The following is a 14,434-nucleotide window of genomic DNA, read 5'->3' on the forward strand; positions in this document are numbered from 1 at the left end:
TGACATCTCTAGTGACTCCTAACAACGGTTCTGTTATGCTCCACGCTAAAATGAATCAGGCGGATTTTGCCGTAAGTCGTAGTAGGGTCAGGTTCGTCACGTGTTTGCGCTTGCGCGCTGACAACCAATGAGCGCTATAGCCGGATATGTAAAGCCCACACTTCGATAGGAAGAACAGAACGACGGCACTACAGATGTTTTGGACTGTTGGTGTGTCGTGTTTGCTGTACTACGAGAGAAAGTAACAAGTGAGAAAATGTATGCATGGTGTAACTTTCAGGTGCATTCAGGGAATTATTTCAACTGTTTGGAAAGTTGGAGCATTTGTTTAGCTACTTTAGGGAGTCAGTTATCACATTTTGTTTATTAAATAACTAGCCATGGTACTCGTCTAAGGCGGGTTAGAATCAAAGTAATTAAAGTAGATCTCAGCGGTAGCATTTGCAGTGCACCGTGCCATACATATGTTTCTGCTCTATGCTGTTTCGTATGGGATTCGTAAAACCAGTGTTCATGTTTCTGATGCGGCATCTGTTAGAATGAAAAACGCAATTCATGTTATTTCTAAAACTGTTTGTAATGCGCCATCTTTAGGAAGGAAAGAAAAATAGCATCCGGACGTTCACGCAGTCACATCCCTTTTATTAAGGTGGATTTTAGTAATCGTGTCTTATTAAAAAGTGATTACAGAATGCAATTACATACATATTTTAGTACACCGCATCAAATACATATTATTGAGCAGTACTTTACAATGTCATATACTGTTGTTAAAAACATAGTCCAAATAAGCATGTGGTGACTCAGTAGCTTTCACAGGAGCCAGATTTCAGTTCAAGTGATGTCAAATTGACATTAATGCAGTGTTTTTGGTTTCGGTGGGTCAATAACTAACTGTAGTCCAAATTTTTTGAAACATAATATTTTTGAAAGGCTTACCTGAAGTGGTAAAATGTGTTGGTTATTTCAGATTACGATATAGAGCAGGTGTGGGGATTTGCATATAAATTATACTCCAAAGAAATCATTACAATGCAGCCATGAATTTGTTGTTCAAATAAGTGGCTTTTTATTATTATTTCTTTTATGGTTAACCTACCTCATGCAGAAGAAGAAATGAGCTGCTTTACCAATGGTGTGCTTTGTGGGCCAGTCCTCTCTGAGCCTTTCAATAAGACCAGGCATACACTGTGTAGTTTTGAGAGATTGTGGTCAAGTGACTACTTACACTGCACAACGGAGTCACCAGTTGTATTTGTGCTCAAACTGTACAGAACCTTTGGTCCAGTTGATCTACCACAGCATGGGTGCTTAGGAGGGGACGCTGGTGCACGCATGTTGCTGCCGCTCCTCCCTGGTAACACTTTTCATTAAAATTTGCATTAAGTTTGCATTTCTTACGCCACTTTCACTTTTTTATTGTATGTACCTGTATAGTTCATGGATGCATCTGACTCAAACTACACTGATTTGGATTTATTTTTATAGACTTTATGGACTTTGCCTTGACTGGGTTCGCAGCCTCGGGGAAAACTGAATCTTTTTGTGGTTCTTGAGATGAGTCTGATGCACATTTCTTTGCACTGTGGCAGTCTAGGAGCTGGGGATGATCTGTTTTCTTCATTTTAATGGATATTTTGGATTGCTCTCGATTACTTCTGTACGTGCTTAATGACCTGAGAAATGATCTGATTTTACACATACCTGGCTTGTGGCTCTGAGGTGATCACGCCTGTAATACCCATTGTCATATGTATGTGGCTGTACATTGGAACCTCCAAACTCTGGTATCTTCATGTGCATCTTGTAATGTCTCCTAGTGTGCTACTTCTGCTGCTTGCTATTGCCGCTCATCTGTGCCATCCCACCCCTCCCGCCTCACATTCCCCGCTGTGCTGCTTCTCTGCTACTATCAGATAAGTATTGCTCTGTGCTATGCTAAAATACTCTTGTGACAATCTTTCATATGAAACAGTTTGTCCAGAGCAAATGGTCAGACTGGAATGTCTTAAAAGACACTGGCATTGTGCGGCGCCCAAAATATTCACATCGCTGGTCAGGTTGCCGCCACCATCAGGCTGCGAATGAAAAGTTCAACAGCGGCATTTGTTTAGGAATACGCTGTCCTGTTCATGGCTTTGAAAATAGGAGTGTCAGCGTGGCAAATTTGCAATTTGTTAAAATATCTGTCCACAATGAACTCTCGTCAGTTAATATTGCATTGTTTTAAATCAAGATCTCTTAATGGCAAAGTGCTGGTCCTATCAAAATTCATTACAGATTCCAACCTTGACATGCTTTGCCTAACAGAAACTTGGCAAAAAACAAATGATTTTATGTCTCACGGAGGCAAAACCCATTTACTTCGCAGAGCCTCGCAGCTCAAGACAAGGAGGAGGAAATCACAGAAAGTGTTATAACTGAACTAAATGCTCCATGGTGCAAGTCAGAGTCTATGAAAGCAGCTGTCCAACACCTTGAGAGATTGTCACATAAGACGAGCCTCACTGTGCACATCCAGGCTTTCTCTGACCATCAAAGGACTTGCAGGGATGCACTAACTGCAGCCAAGAACACACATTATGGCAGAATAATAGAAAGTGGCCATGATAACCCAAAGGTTTTGTTCTCTGTAGTTAATAAACTTCTTCAACCTGCATCTGGCACAATTAGCTCCTCTACTGAAGTCTGTGAAAAATTCCTCCACTTTTTTGCAATAAAATTAAAGACCTAAATAATTCAACTAACACAAATCCATCATCCATTTATATCTTCCCCTGTCTTCCCACTCCATCCAGCTCTTTTTCTAAATTTTCACCAGCCACATCAGCTTATATTCATGATCTGCTTTGTAAGATGAGGCCCACCACACTTCTTAAATCCTGCCTTAATGCTCTAATCCTGACTGCTACAACAATAATAAAATACATCCTATGACACTGACTTTGTGCCTGCCACTTTTCAAATTGCTTCTGTAACCCCAATGTTAAAAAAGATGCGTCTTAATGCTGACAGTCTTAACAATTTCTGTCAAAAGTTCTTGAGCGTGTTGTTGCCTCCTACATCATCAATTACTTAACTTCTAACAATTTGATGGAACCCTTTCAGTCTGGTTTCAGGGTGCAGCACAGCTGTGAAACTGCTCTGCTACGGGTAACCAATGATTTGCTTATGGCAGCAGACTCCAGATAAACCAGTATATTAATTTTGATAGATCTTAGTGCAGCATTTGACACTGCCAGACATGACATTCTACTGTCCGGAATCGAGAAGATGCTGGGTATCTGTGGCACTGCCTTCCAGTGGTTTAAGTTCTATCTGACTGATATGCAAGAGTTTGTTAGTCTTGGCAACAGCAGGTGCAGCTCAGCGCTGGTCACACAGGGAGATCCTCAGGGCTCTGTCCTCGGCCCTCTTCTCTTCTGTATTTATATGCTTCCCCATATTATTCATAGCTTTGGACAGGGTTATCATTATACAGACGATACTCAACTCTGTTTCAATGTTAAAAGTGGAACTTCATCAGAGCTTTCTCAGCTCACAGCTTGCCTCACTGGAATTAAAACCTGGATGGAGCATAAATTAAATTGCAACAAAAACTGAACTCCAGAAAATTGTCACTAAAGTGCAACTTAACAGCCACTGAGAAGGAGCTCATTTTCTTAATGGTGCTCTCTAATGCAAGGAATCTTTGTGTCATTTTTGATTCCTCCCTTTCTTATTCTACCAATATAAATCACATTAAGAAACCTTCCAACTTCCACCTCCCACATATCCCATGTGCACTCTTTCCTCTCCTTTTTTAATGGTGAGAAACTTATCCATGTTTTTATCACATCCTGCATCGATTATTGTAACTCCCTACAGGCAGGCTCCCCTTCTAATCTTATATCACAGTTTCTGTTGATTCAAAACTACACCGCAAGAGCCCTAACATGGACCAGCAATAGAAAGCACATGACACCCATCCTGATTCACCTCCATTGGCTTCCTGTGTGTTACAGAATTTAATCTAAAATTCTATTACTAACCTAAAAGCTTTAAATGACCTTGCACTGGACTACATCATTGACCTTCTCCATCAGTATGCTTCTGTGCACCCACTAAGGTCCTCTGATTCTGGCAATCCCCACACTAACGTGCTCTCTATGGGTGACAGATCCTTCAGCTGTATAGGGCCCAGACTTTTGAAAGACCTCCATACATTAATGAGATCAGCTGACTCCATTCATTCTTTTAAAAAAAACAACTTAAAATGTCTAGATGTTCAGTATTATTTGTGTGTGTGTTAGATCACAAATGATGTTATTGGCTACGCTTTCTTTTAGTATTGAATTTAGTATTTTACTCTGGTTTATTGTGTTGTATTCTATCTGTTTTAATGTTCTATTCAGGAAGCATCTGTATCCAATGTTACATATACCTGCTGTTTCTTTATGAGACTCTGTGAAGTGCCTTGAGAAAGGAAAGGAGCTATATAAAAAAAAAAAAGATATTATTTTTTATTATAATACAAGTACATGGCTGGTACTCATGTAGATGGTTTTACACATTGATATTTTGCAATAAAGTTGTATCCATTCTACAAACAAATATGGCCATAGGCTTCTCAAAATAGAAATAAAGAAAAGAGATGTGTTGCTGACTTTGCTGTACTGGGCTCTGAAACTACAAAGAAAAGAAAAAGGCTTCAATGGACATGCAAATAGTTGGGAAAGCACAGAAAATACAGTCGGTCTGTTTTTCATAGAGAAGTGGATGTATTTAATTGATGTGATTTACCGTTATGTGTGTTTATTTTGGATTCTTCCCATAAATGCTTCCTAAGATGTCTTTGGCCATTTAGTTGTATGTTTGTTGTTTTGTAAGAGTCATGTTTTGGAAATAAAAAAGATGAAAACAAGCAAAACAGCAGCAATACCCAATGTACAATGTCCAGCCATTATACTACAACATACTGATATTACAATACCGATAATTTCTCACTGCTCTTATGATTGTTCTTTTCAAAGTCAAATTTAGTATGTTATTTGGATTACATTTTAATATTAAATGGATGATATGAAATGGTTTGATGACCTTCTGCGCATGTTGTTGTTACTGTTGCACGTGCACATATACTGTATGCCTGGCTTTACTGATTGGAGGACCTGTTTTGCTGCTAGGAGCTGCTGTCCAATGAGTAAAATAGGGAAATATTCAAGTTAATGTGACCTCTCTTAAGGTAAATTGGAAAACTAATCTATAATTGAAGATAGATGAATTTGCAAATTCACCAGTGGAGGAGGAGAATCGGAAATTTAAAAAAATGTGAGCTGTGTTTGAGATATCTCAACTAAAGCTGAACTTTCTTAACACCTTTCCTTGAAGAATAAGTGTGCCAAATTTCAGCAAAATCGATCCGATGGACTCTGAAATGTTTCATGCAGACAGGCAGACATGGCGATCGCAGTAGGTACTTTTCACATTATATGCAAACAGACCTTAAAAGGAAAAAAACTGAAATCTCCATATCTGGAAAGGATGTCTTTTGGCTGCCAAAATATGGCAAGCTTGCAACCCTTTAGAAATTGTAAACAGTTCTGAAAACTCGGGAGGTAGTCATATACCTGTGGTTGACAATATGTGCCAAATGGACTGTTCTTGTCCCAACTGTTCTTTGGTTCTTCAACCAACTTGCTAGCATACCTCAGACCAAATTGAAATTCTTGGAGGATGCCCATGCAAACACAGGAAAAACCTGAAAAAAGACTGCACTAACACCCCAGAGCTGTGAAGAGGCAACACTTCACACTGTGTCACCTAACTGGTATGTATATATATATATGTGTGTGTGTGTGTGTATATATATATATATATATATATACACACACACACAGTATTATACAGTAATCCCTCATTTATCACGGGAGATAGGTTCCAAGGCCGGCCGCAATAACTGAATTTCCGCGAAGTAGGGACACCATATTTATTTAAATATTTAACGTGTATTTAGACGTTTTTAAACCCTCCTTGTACTGTTTACAACCCACCCTTTACTCTACTAATAACAGGGACAACTGTTAAGCAATATGAAATCGGTAGATAAGTTTACAGTTACTGTATAGCGAAGTACACGTAGCTATATATGACGTGATGATGGTGATGAATATGCTGTGCAGTAAAAATGATGACGATGAAGGTGATGATGACTTTTACTGCGCAGCCGATGACTGTATTTTACGTCTGTTCAGATGACTCAGCACCAGCTTTGGATGTTTGGGAGCCATTGCAGGGGGTGATAATTGAAGTGAGGTTCAACATAAAGAAACCACAAAAAAATCACAAACAGTACAGTGTAAAGTAAACCGCTCGGCGAGAAAGCTTGAAGCGAAATGGCCGCAACAGAGAGACAAGGGGAGATGCTGTGGGATCTGGGCATCTGTCAAAGCACCAATCATGCGCCCGATTAGAAAGCGGAAAGCTGTGATTTGTCGTCTCCGTCCCATGTACCAATCACAGCCCGTGTTACAACGCACTTAGTCACCGAACTTGTTTTGTTGTTCTTAGACTAGGAAATACCACTACTATATTTAAAAACCTGCGAAGCCGTGAAAAGTGAACCGCGAAGTAGCGAGGGATTATATAATAATTTGTTTTCTCAAATTTATTTAGTTTATCTGTCCATATCTTTAATTCATTTTTCTCAGGATGTTAGAACTAATTGAGGCACGATAGCGACCACTGACTTCACTCACAAAGGAGAAATCCTGTATTGTGCCCTAGGTAGTAGCTTTCAGAAGAAATATCGCATCATTTCTTTTCATGAGCACAGTAGGGATTTATGAGTTAAACATATCCATATTTTACAGCAGGTGGGTATGGCTATTAATATGGTGTGTACATAATTAATTTTGCACTTACCTTTTTTCATTTACAAGTGTGTAGAAGACCGTGTCCTTGCTGTATTGTGATGGTGCAAGGCAGGGTGCTGCTGTTCCCAGGTGACTGAATGACAAGATTTCTCTTTCAGCATGTGCTGTAAAGCCATTCTTATAATGACCCCAACCTCCAATGACAGGTTAATAGGCTCCTGGCATTTCAGAACTTTGCATATCTTTAGAGCCCAAGAATAAAACTGATGAACCTTGTCTGGACACCTCCACTATAATGTAACAACAGAAGGTGATATTCTTGCTACTTAGCAGTATTGACCATTTCTGGAAGAGGAAACACATTTTTTGACTTAACATTGCATTTTACTCGGAAGGTAAACCCTGTGAAAGATTAGGTTTAGCAAACATAGATCATTATATTTTTTTCTTTTTCACACATAATTTGCAGTTAACTGTGTGTTATAATAGAATTGTTTGACTAGGATTAGAAAATGTCTAGAGGAGTGAGACTGTGGGGGTTAAAGTTTACCCCCTTACAGTCTATGCAGATAAGGAATGTTCTCCTCAAGTATCTGTGGGTTTCCTCCTATTACTTTGGTTTCCCACCCATTTTCCACAGACATGTTGTGTTGTGTTCGATCAGCAACTTAAATTAGCCCTACATGAATGGCCATGAATGTGTGAGTGGTTATGCCATTATCATCAGCAGGAATTGAGAGCTCATTCCTCTCCACCACCAGCACTGTGAGGATTGACTGTAGACTTCAATGACCTAGTATGGGTAAAAAAAATATAATCTTCTTATATAATACGCTACCGTGGCTGTTCGTTTGTCTGTTCAGGATTTTAAATCACCTGTAGCTCGCAAACCGTTTCACCTATTGACTTGAAATTTGGTACACAAATACTACTTGACGTCTACTATCCGCTTTCGGGGTGATGATTTTTATTACTCTTTATTTATTTTTTTTTAAATTTTATTGTAGAATCAACTGTCGGCAGGGCGGCCATGCGGCACATGGGTATGGGCACCGTTCTCATTGCCTACCACCTTCGCTAATCATTCTTGAGGCAGATTGAAGACTTATGTGTCAGCTTAAGTGAAAAATTAAAGAAAACGTACTAAGTAATTGCAACACAAAAACTAACTTATTCAGTTTTAACGTGAAAAGATGCCGACGAAAAAAGAGAAGCAGCGGGCCACTAGGGTGGAGAAAAGAAGAGCTGCTCAGGAAGCAGCAAGTTCATCAACCTCTGAGCAAATGAATGCTAAACATACAGAGAAAGAGTCTGAAAACTATGAATGCTCAAGTCAAGTGTATTCACTGCACGTTATCGCGCAGTATGCCGTTACTGGTACTTTATAATAGTATAAAGGAGTTGATGGAATACCCATCCTGATGTAACTGTGAGAGGAAGTAGATTGAGCTTGATGTGTAGGGCTTGTAAATAGTTTATTTCGGCTCCTTGATGAGAGCTGGTTTCTAATGGCTAAGTTGAATGGTGAAATTAAACTGGTCACCAAGCTGCACTTCCCTTAGTGTTTGAGCCATTAGAGCATCTTTTCTTTCTGTCATTTAAGAACTGTTTTATCTCTTCTTAGCATACTTGAAATTGTTTTGTGTATTTTTATATTCATTGTATTGCAGTATGCCCTAGCTCAGATCGATACAGCTCGGGAGATGGAGGATCCCGATTACCTCACGGAAGCTTATCTGAACTTGGCACGCAGCAATGAGAAATTGTGTGACTATCAAAAGACCATCTCGTACTGCAAGACCTGCCTCAACATGCAAGGCACAACCATCAGCCTGCAACTCAATGGCCAGGTTTGCCTGAGCCTTGGCAATGCCTTCCTGGGCCTCAGCATGTTCCAGAAAGCCCTGGAGAACTATGAGAAGGCGCTCCGCTACGCCCACAATAACGATGACAAGATGCTAGAGTGCCGTGTGTGCTGCAGCTTGGGCAATTTCTACATCCAGCTCAAGGTATGTCCAGCATGTTCTGTACACCTACTGTAACAAGTTGTAAAGACCATTGAGGTGCTTTCAGGGAAGTTCCCAGTGCTTTTAGTCCAGTCACATGAAGGGTAGTAAACATAATTTAATTTAAGCAGTTAATAGTCAGTATTTTTCCATTTTTAGCTTATTGCACTGTAGGCACTAATCTAGGACAGCCATTTTTAGTATTTAATCCATTTCCTCATATCAGAATTCAAATTTCTGATATTTAACCAGCATTCTCTGCATCACCTGTGCGGTGTGTAAGACTTCTCTCCTTTACATTGCTTTAGTCACTACAGCAAGAAGTTCTCTTAGTCCCCTCTTTAGAACAGCATGCATAGCAAAGCCATTACTACAATATCTTCATAGCAGTCATTGCCAGTGGTGCAGAAGAAGAGCAGCTCTTGTCCAAAAAACATGTTTATCTTCCTGAGACACTGGGCTTTGTGAATGATCTGAGGCATTGAAGCATAACAGATAAACCATCATTCCCCATATAGAAGGGTGCTGATGGAAATTCTTTCATTATTGGTAGGAGTTCCTCCTGTTATGGTACTGAATCAAAGGGGTTTTCATGTTACACAGAATCAGAAACTGGCACTCTGTAGCGTGTCTCAAATTAGAGAACATGGCTGTCCTCTCAATGTAGCCATATTATGAGAAATTACAGGGTTATTCAAAAAGAATGTCCCTATTTTGAACAAGTTATATATACTAATTCTGGTACTCTTCAACTTACAAACATGTGGATTACTCCAAGCAATAGTACTACTGTGTGAGTTTAGTCTGTTAGACAAGGACAAAGGCATATGGAGATTCCTTTTGAATATATCTTTGTTGCTCTATGTTGTGATTTAAGTAATTGACACCATACCACAGGTTAACTTGCTGTCTTGCTTTATGTATATTGTATTGAACATTAATTGACCATATTTATTCGTTTTTTTTTTCATGATTCTATATTCTCCGCTTGGAACGTTCCCCTGATAGTACTGTATCTCCTTTTGACAAAAACTTCTGTTTCAGGCTACACTGGAAAGTTGACCAGTTTACCAAGCAGATTCCTCTTGTAATTCCAAGAACTTTTGCAGGTTATTGTACATATGAACAAAGAGGAAGAAATGTCAAGTAAATCACACTACCTATGCCACTGCCCTCACTTTCAATATGCAGACACTTGTTTGAATGAATCAATTCGAAGCAGGGAACATGAGCCATGGAGATAATACCAAAGCTGGGTACACACATGGTTGGTTGATGACGAATGAAAGTCATGCTCAATTATTTAGCAGAATCTCATTTTCTGAGATTATTATTTTTTTTATACAATAGATGAGTTTCTAATTAGGGGAGCACCTGTTGATGCTCTGTGTTATGGCTTGATTGGTTTAACAAGATATTTGTTGCTAGCTGAGAACATTCTTGTTATTGCAATATATTGTAGACACCATGACAACAAAAACATTGTGGATAGCCAATAAATATTGTACTGTATATTTAATAAGGATAAGAAAGTTTTCTACACAATAATTAATTGAATTCATTATGTAAGCAATTCACAATTTAAACTTTATATTAAAATTTGCATTAAATATTTTTAGATTTACAATTAATATAAATTATGGATGTGTTTTTGTGACAATAATCCTGAAAGTAATCAATATTTAATTACTTATGTTTCATTGTAAAAAATATGGATTGAGTTGGAAGCTTATATTTAAAAAAGACTGATACTGATTTTGTCTTTCAAGAAATAAATGTCATGTTAAAATTCAGCCCCATTGAAAAAATACAGTCGTTGTAATTTATAGTTAACTTCATTATTATTTAGACAAATTATATGCATAAAATCAGCTGCTCTGGGACAATTATTTAATTTTTTTTTAAATTTCAGCTTTGATATGTACTCTTTGGTTTTATATTTAAACTAGGGGGTCTGTCCCCTGCTTGCTTCGCTTATCAACCCCATCCGCAACAGGCCTGCGCTATGTGCCAGCCACTTTGCATCTCTGCCGCTGTTTGCTGCTGCTGCTGCCGCCGTGTCGCATTTAAAAGCCTGTACAGCAGCTGTCCTTTTGTCTCACTGCCTTGTCTCTACGATGTTCTACTTTGTCATCTACTCTTTGTTTTTAATTTCCGACCCTGGGCGTGGTTAAATCTCTTGGCACAAAATCTCATCTTGCGGGATAAGAGTTCTTGATATTTTTTAGTTTATAATTTAAAAACTGAATAAGAATCTGAAAATCTAACAACATCACATTAAAGTTCGATAAATTCTGAAAAGAATGATACCCCAAACATATATATGTAGGTTTTAAAATAAGCCAGATTTAAAGTGTGACAAAAAATGTGACATAAAAACGTCACATAAAATCGCTGCACTTTTATGCTTAGGGTTTTATATATTTTGAGTAATTAAAAAAAGACAAAAAAATAGCCCATAGCCATATCAGAAATTTCCTAACCCAACCTCAACCGTGCCTCCTTTGGGAGACACAAAGTAGGCAATATGTGAGGGGAAAAAAAATTAAGACACAAGTTTAGATATTAAAGCTCTAAATGAATTTCATTTATTCAGAGCTCAAAATCCTGCCTCATTATAGCATATGATTATATAGTAAGTCTTCAATGAACACAAGTCTTTCGCTAGTTTTTTTTTAATAGGACAATTTGCCATCTGTACACTTCAGGATAATAAAGTAGTAGAATATGAAAAGACGTTTAGCTTTTAATACATCTTTTGCATATCAAAGTTTTAATTGCTGATAGAAAAGAAAATACTTTTCTACATCGCATCAGAACATTTTGTGCAGGTTTAGAAAGTTTTTCTCAATATCAGATTTTAAAACATGACATCACAGCTCAAAAATGCTGATGTCAAAATTCAATAGGGTGATACTAACTTTGAAAATAATGATATGAAATTAACTACAGTGGGCTGGCGCCCTGCCCAGGGATTTGTTCCTGCCCTATGCTGGCTGGGATTGACTCCAACAGAACCCCTGACCCTGTGTTAGGATATAGTGGTTTGGAGAATGACTGACTGACTGACTGACTGATATGAAATCAAACTCCGTATAGAATCTGCCTTTGAATTTTGGTTTCAAGAAAATAAATTCTGCTTGTCGTTACAACAAGGCTGGATTCATAAACTTTAGTAAAGGGCATTAAAAGAACAATGACAAAGTTGAAAGAATTCAACATCATCATCACCATTAGTGTCAGCTGAACAGATGGTGCTATTATAATCAAGGGCAACGCTAGCAGTGTTAAAGATGGTGTTAGTGCCAATTTAACAGCCATGGTCCATTAACCACTGGACCCTAATGACCTCAGTAACGTGATAAAATATAGTGGTCGTCTAAAGCTGAAGCTGGCAAAGGGTGGAGAATTTCAAAGACATCCATCCATCCATCCATTATCCAACCCGCTATATCCTATCTACAGGGTCACAAGGGTCTGCTGGAGTCAATCCCAGCCAACACAGGATGCAAGGCAGAAAACAAACCCCGGGCAGGTCGCCAGCCCACCGCAGATTTCAAAGACATGTTTATGGCGAACCATAACAATACAATCTATACTAATAAAAGGCAAAGCCCCCACTCACTCACTCACTGACTCATCACTAATTCTCCAACTTCCCGTGTAGGTAGAAGGCTGAAATTTGGCAGGCTTATTCCTTACAGCTTACTTACAAAAGTTGGGCAGGTTTCATTTCGAAATTCTACGCCTAATGGTCATAACTGGAAGGTATTTTTCTCCATTAACTGTAATAGAGTTGAGCTGGAAAGACATGGGGGGCGGAGTTTCGTGTGACATCATCACGCCTCCCACGTAATCACGTGAACTGACTGTCAACGCAGTGCGTAGAAAACCAGGAAGACCTCCAAAAAGCGCTTAAGAAAACATGCATTATATAATTGAGAAGGCAGCGAAACAATAAGAAGCGAGCGAGTGACATATACTACCATATTCATGAGTGCTGCTACCTCGGAAAGAAAGCAAGGTGTAAACCTAAACTTTAAATTAAGTTCATAGACAGGCTACCGCTGGCGTTTCACATGCCCACAGGTAATGCGGGATACAAGTTTAATGAGAGGACGCAGGATATAAACGAGAGTTTTGATCACTTTGTAACTAAGTTAAAATTGTAGGTGAAGGGGTGTGCTTATGCAAATTCCGAGAGACTGTGTTTGTGGGGATTGACAGTTAAAGGCGGTGGGGAGTCACGTCATCATCTCCCCTCCCATTCATCTCATTTCGCTCTGAGCTGAGCTCCACGGCTAACGCCGTCTTCCGAAGCAACTTCGTCAGACTGCCACCAAATACTCACAGAAAAATCCACAAGTTAATACACACGCTGTCTCTAGAGTTTCTCCACACTGAATCCTCCAGGCACTACTTACAAAAGGTTACATTGACAATCGTGTTACGTTATTTTTAAAATCTTTCCTTTTCTTAGCACAAGCACAGCTGAGAAGCTTCGATGCATGTGCTCCATAACGTTAAAAATAATGCATTTAATCACACTTTGCATTACAAGCAAAGGGAGCTTTTGTCAATGCATGATTTCCTGGTACACGGATTACATTGATCAGCGCATCCCGATTCATTTTACCCTCGCACCACCTTAGTTTGAGAAGAACTCTGAAAAAATATGAGGTTAACACAGAAAAACAGACCACCAATTCAAGCTTTATGAATAATCGATTGCCATCAATAATTGTTTTGGTAAAGCCATCCTCCTTCCATTTTATAATTTTTCCGCCACTAGCCATGATTAAATGAACGGTAAAAAGTAAGAGCAAAGCGAGGGTGACTTATTTAGGCAGGCATATATATGACAGCAACACTCATGACAATGTCAATCATGTTACGTTATTATTAAAATGTTTCCTTTTCTTTTTCATTACTTCTTTAACACACTACTTCTCCACTGCGAGGCGCGGGTATTTTGCTATATATATATAATATATGAATGACCTCCAAAGAATATATGAATGACCTCCAAAGAGCGCTGAGACTTTTGATATCATGAACGTGTCTGCAAAAACTGTGGTCTCCTGCCCAGCAAAAGTCGAGCAGCCAGCGCGTGTGCATAGCTGTGCCGGCCTTTGAGACGCTGAGTGCGCTTCTGCCTTAAGTCAAAGTGAGCATTTTTAATTTTTTTCATCCTCCCCCTGAGCTATAGCCCAGACAAGTGCAAACACGGGACCCCTTTTCTACTCCACGGCAAAATAATATTAAGGCGATTCACACTTTCTTTTGCACGTATACGATTATGAGGACCTCAAATCGGATTATGAAGACACGCACACGAGTGGAGGACTGACAGTGTCATCACAGCCGATTAATGGCGGGACGTCTCACCAGTCTACACAAGACCCACAGCGACTGTCCCCAAAATGCGATCATAACGTCAGTGAACACATCTCTCTATACTATATAAAAGAAAAAGGCAACTTTCCTTTCTTTACACCTTTTTCCTTTTATCCCAAACCAAAGCCTTTCTCTCTTAACACTGCAGAGGACACAAAACTAATTTTCTTTAAATGC

The 14,434-nt window shown here is 39.0% G+C and overlaps 1 protein-coding gene across 4 annotated transcripts in view; it reads left to right on the plus strand.

Moving 5' to 3' along the window:
• rapsn (receptor-associated protein of the synapse, 43kD) overlaps window positions 1–14,434 on the plus strand; it is a 48,230-nt gene that overhangs the window by 9,269 nt on the left and 24,527 nt on the right. For 2 of the 4 annotated variants that reach the window (XR_005633910.1, XM_039754375.1), the window contains exon 2: window positions 8,525–8,863. Coding sequence is in view for 3 of the 4 variants with exons in the window: in XM_039754375.1 (XP_039610309.1) it covers window positions 8,525–8,863 (339 nt within the window). In the remaining variant the exon portion in view is untranslated. Of the gene's footprint in view, window positions 1–153; window positions 259–8,524; window positions 8,864–14,434 lie in introns of those variants that run through there. The other 2 variants (XM_039754388.1, XM_039754397.1) reach the window with 2 other exon arrangements.

This window comes from Polypterus senegalus, chromosome 1 (assembly GCF_016835505.1).
Source record: "Polypterus senegalus isolate Bchr_013 chromosome 1, ASM1683550v1, whole genome shotgun sequence".
NCBI classification, from domain to species: Eukaryota; Metazoa; Chordata; class Cladistia; order Polypteriformes; family Polypteridae; genus Polypterus; species Polypterus senegalus.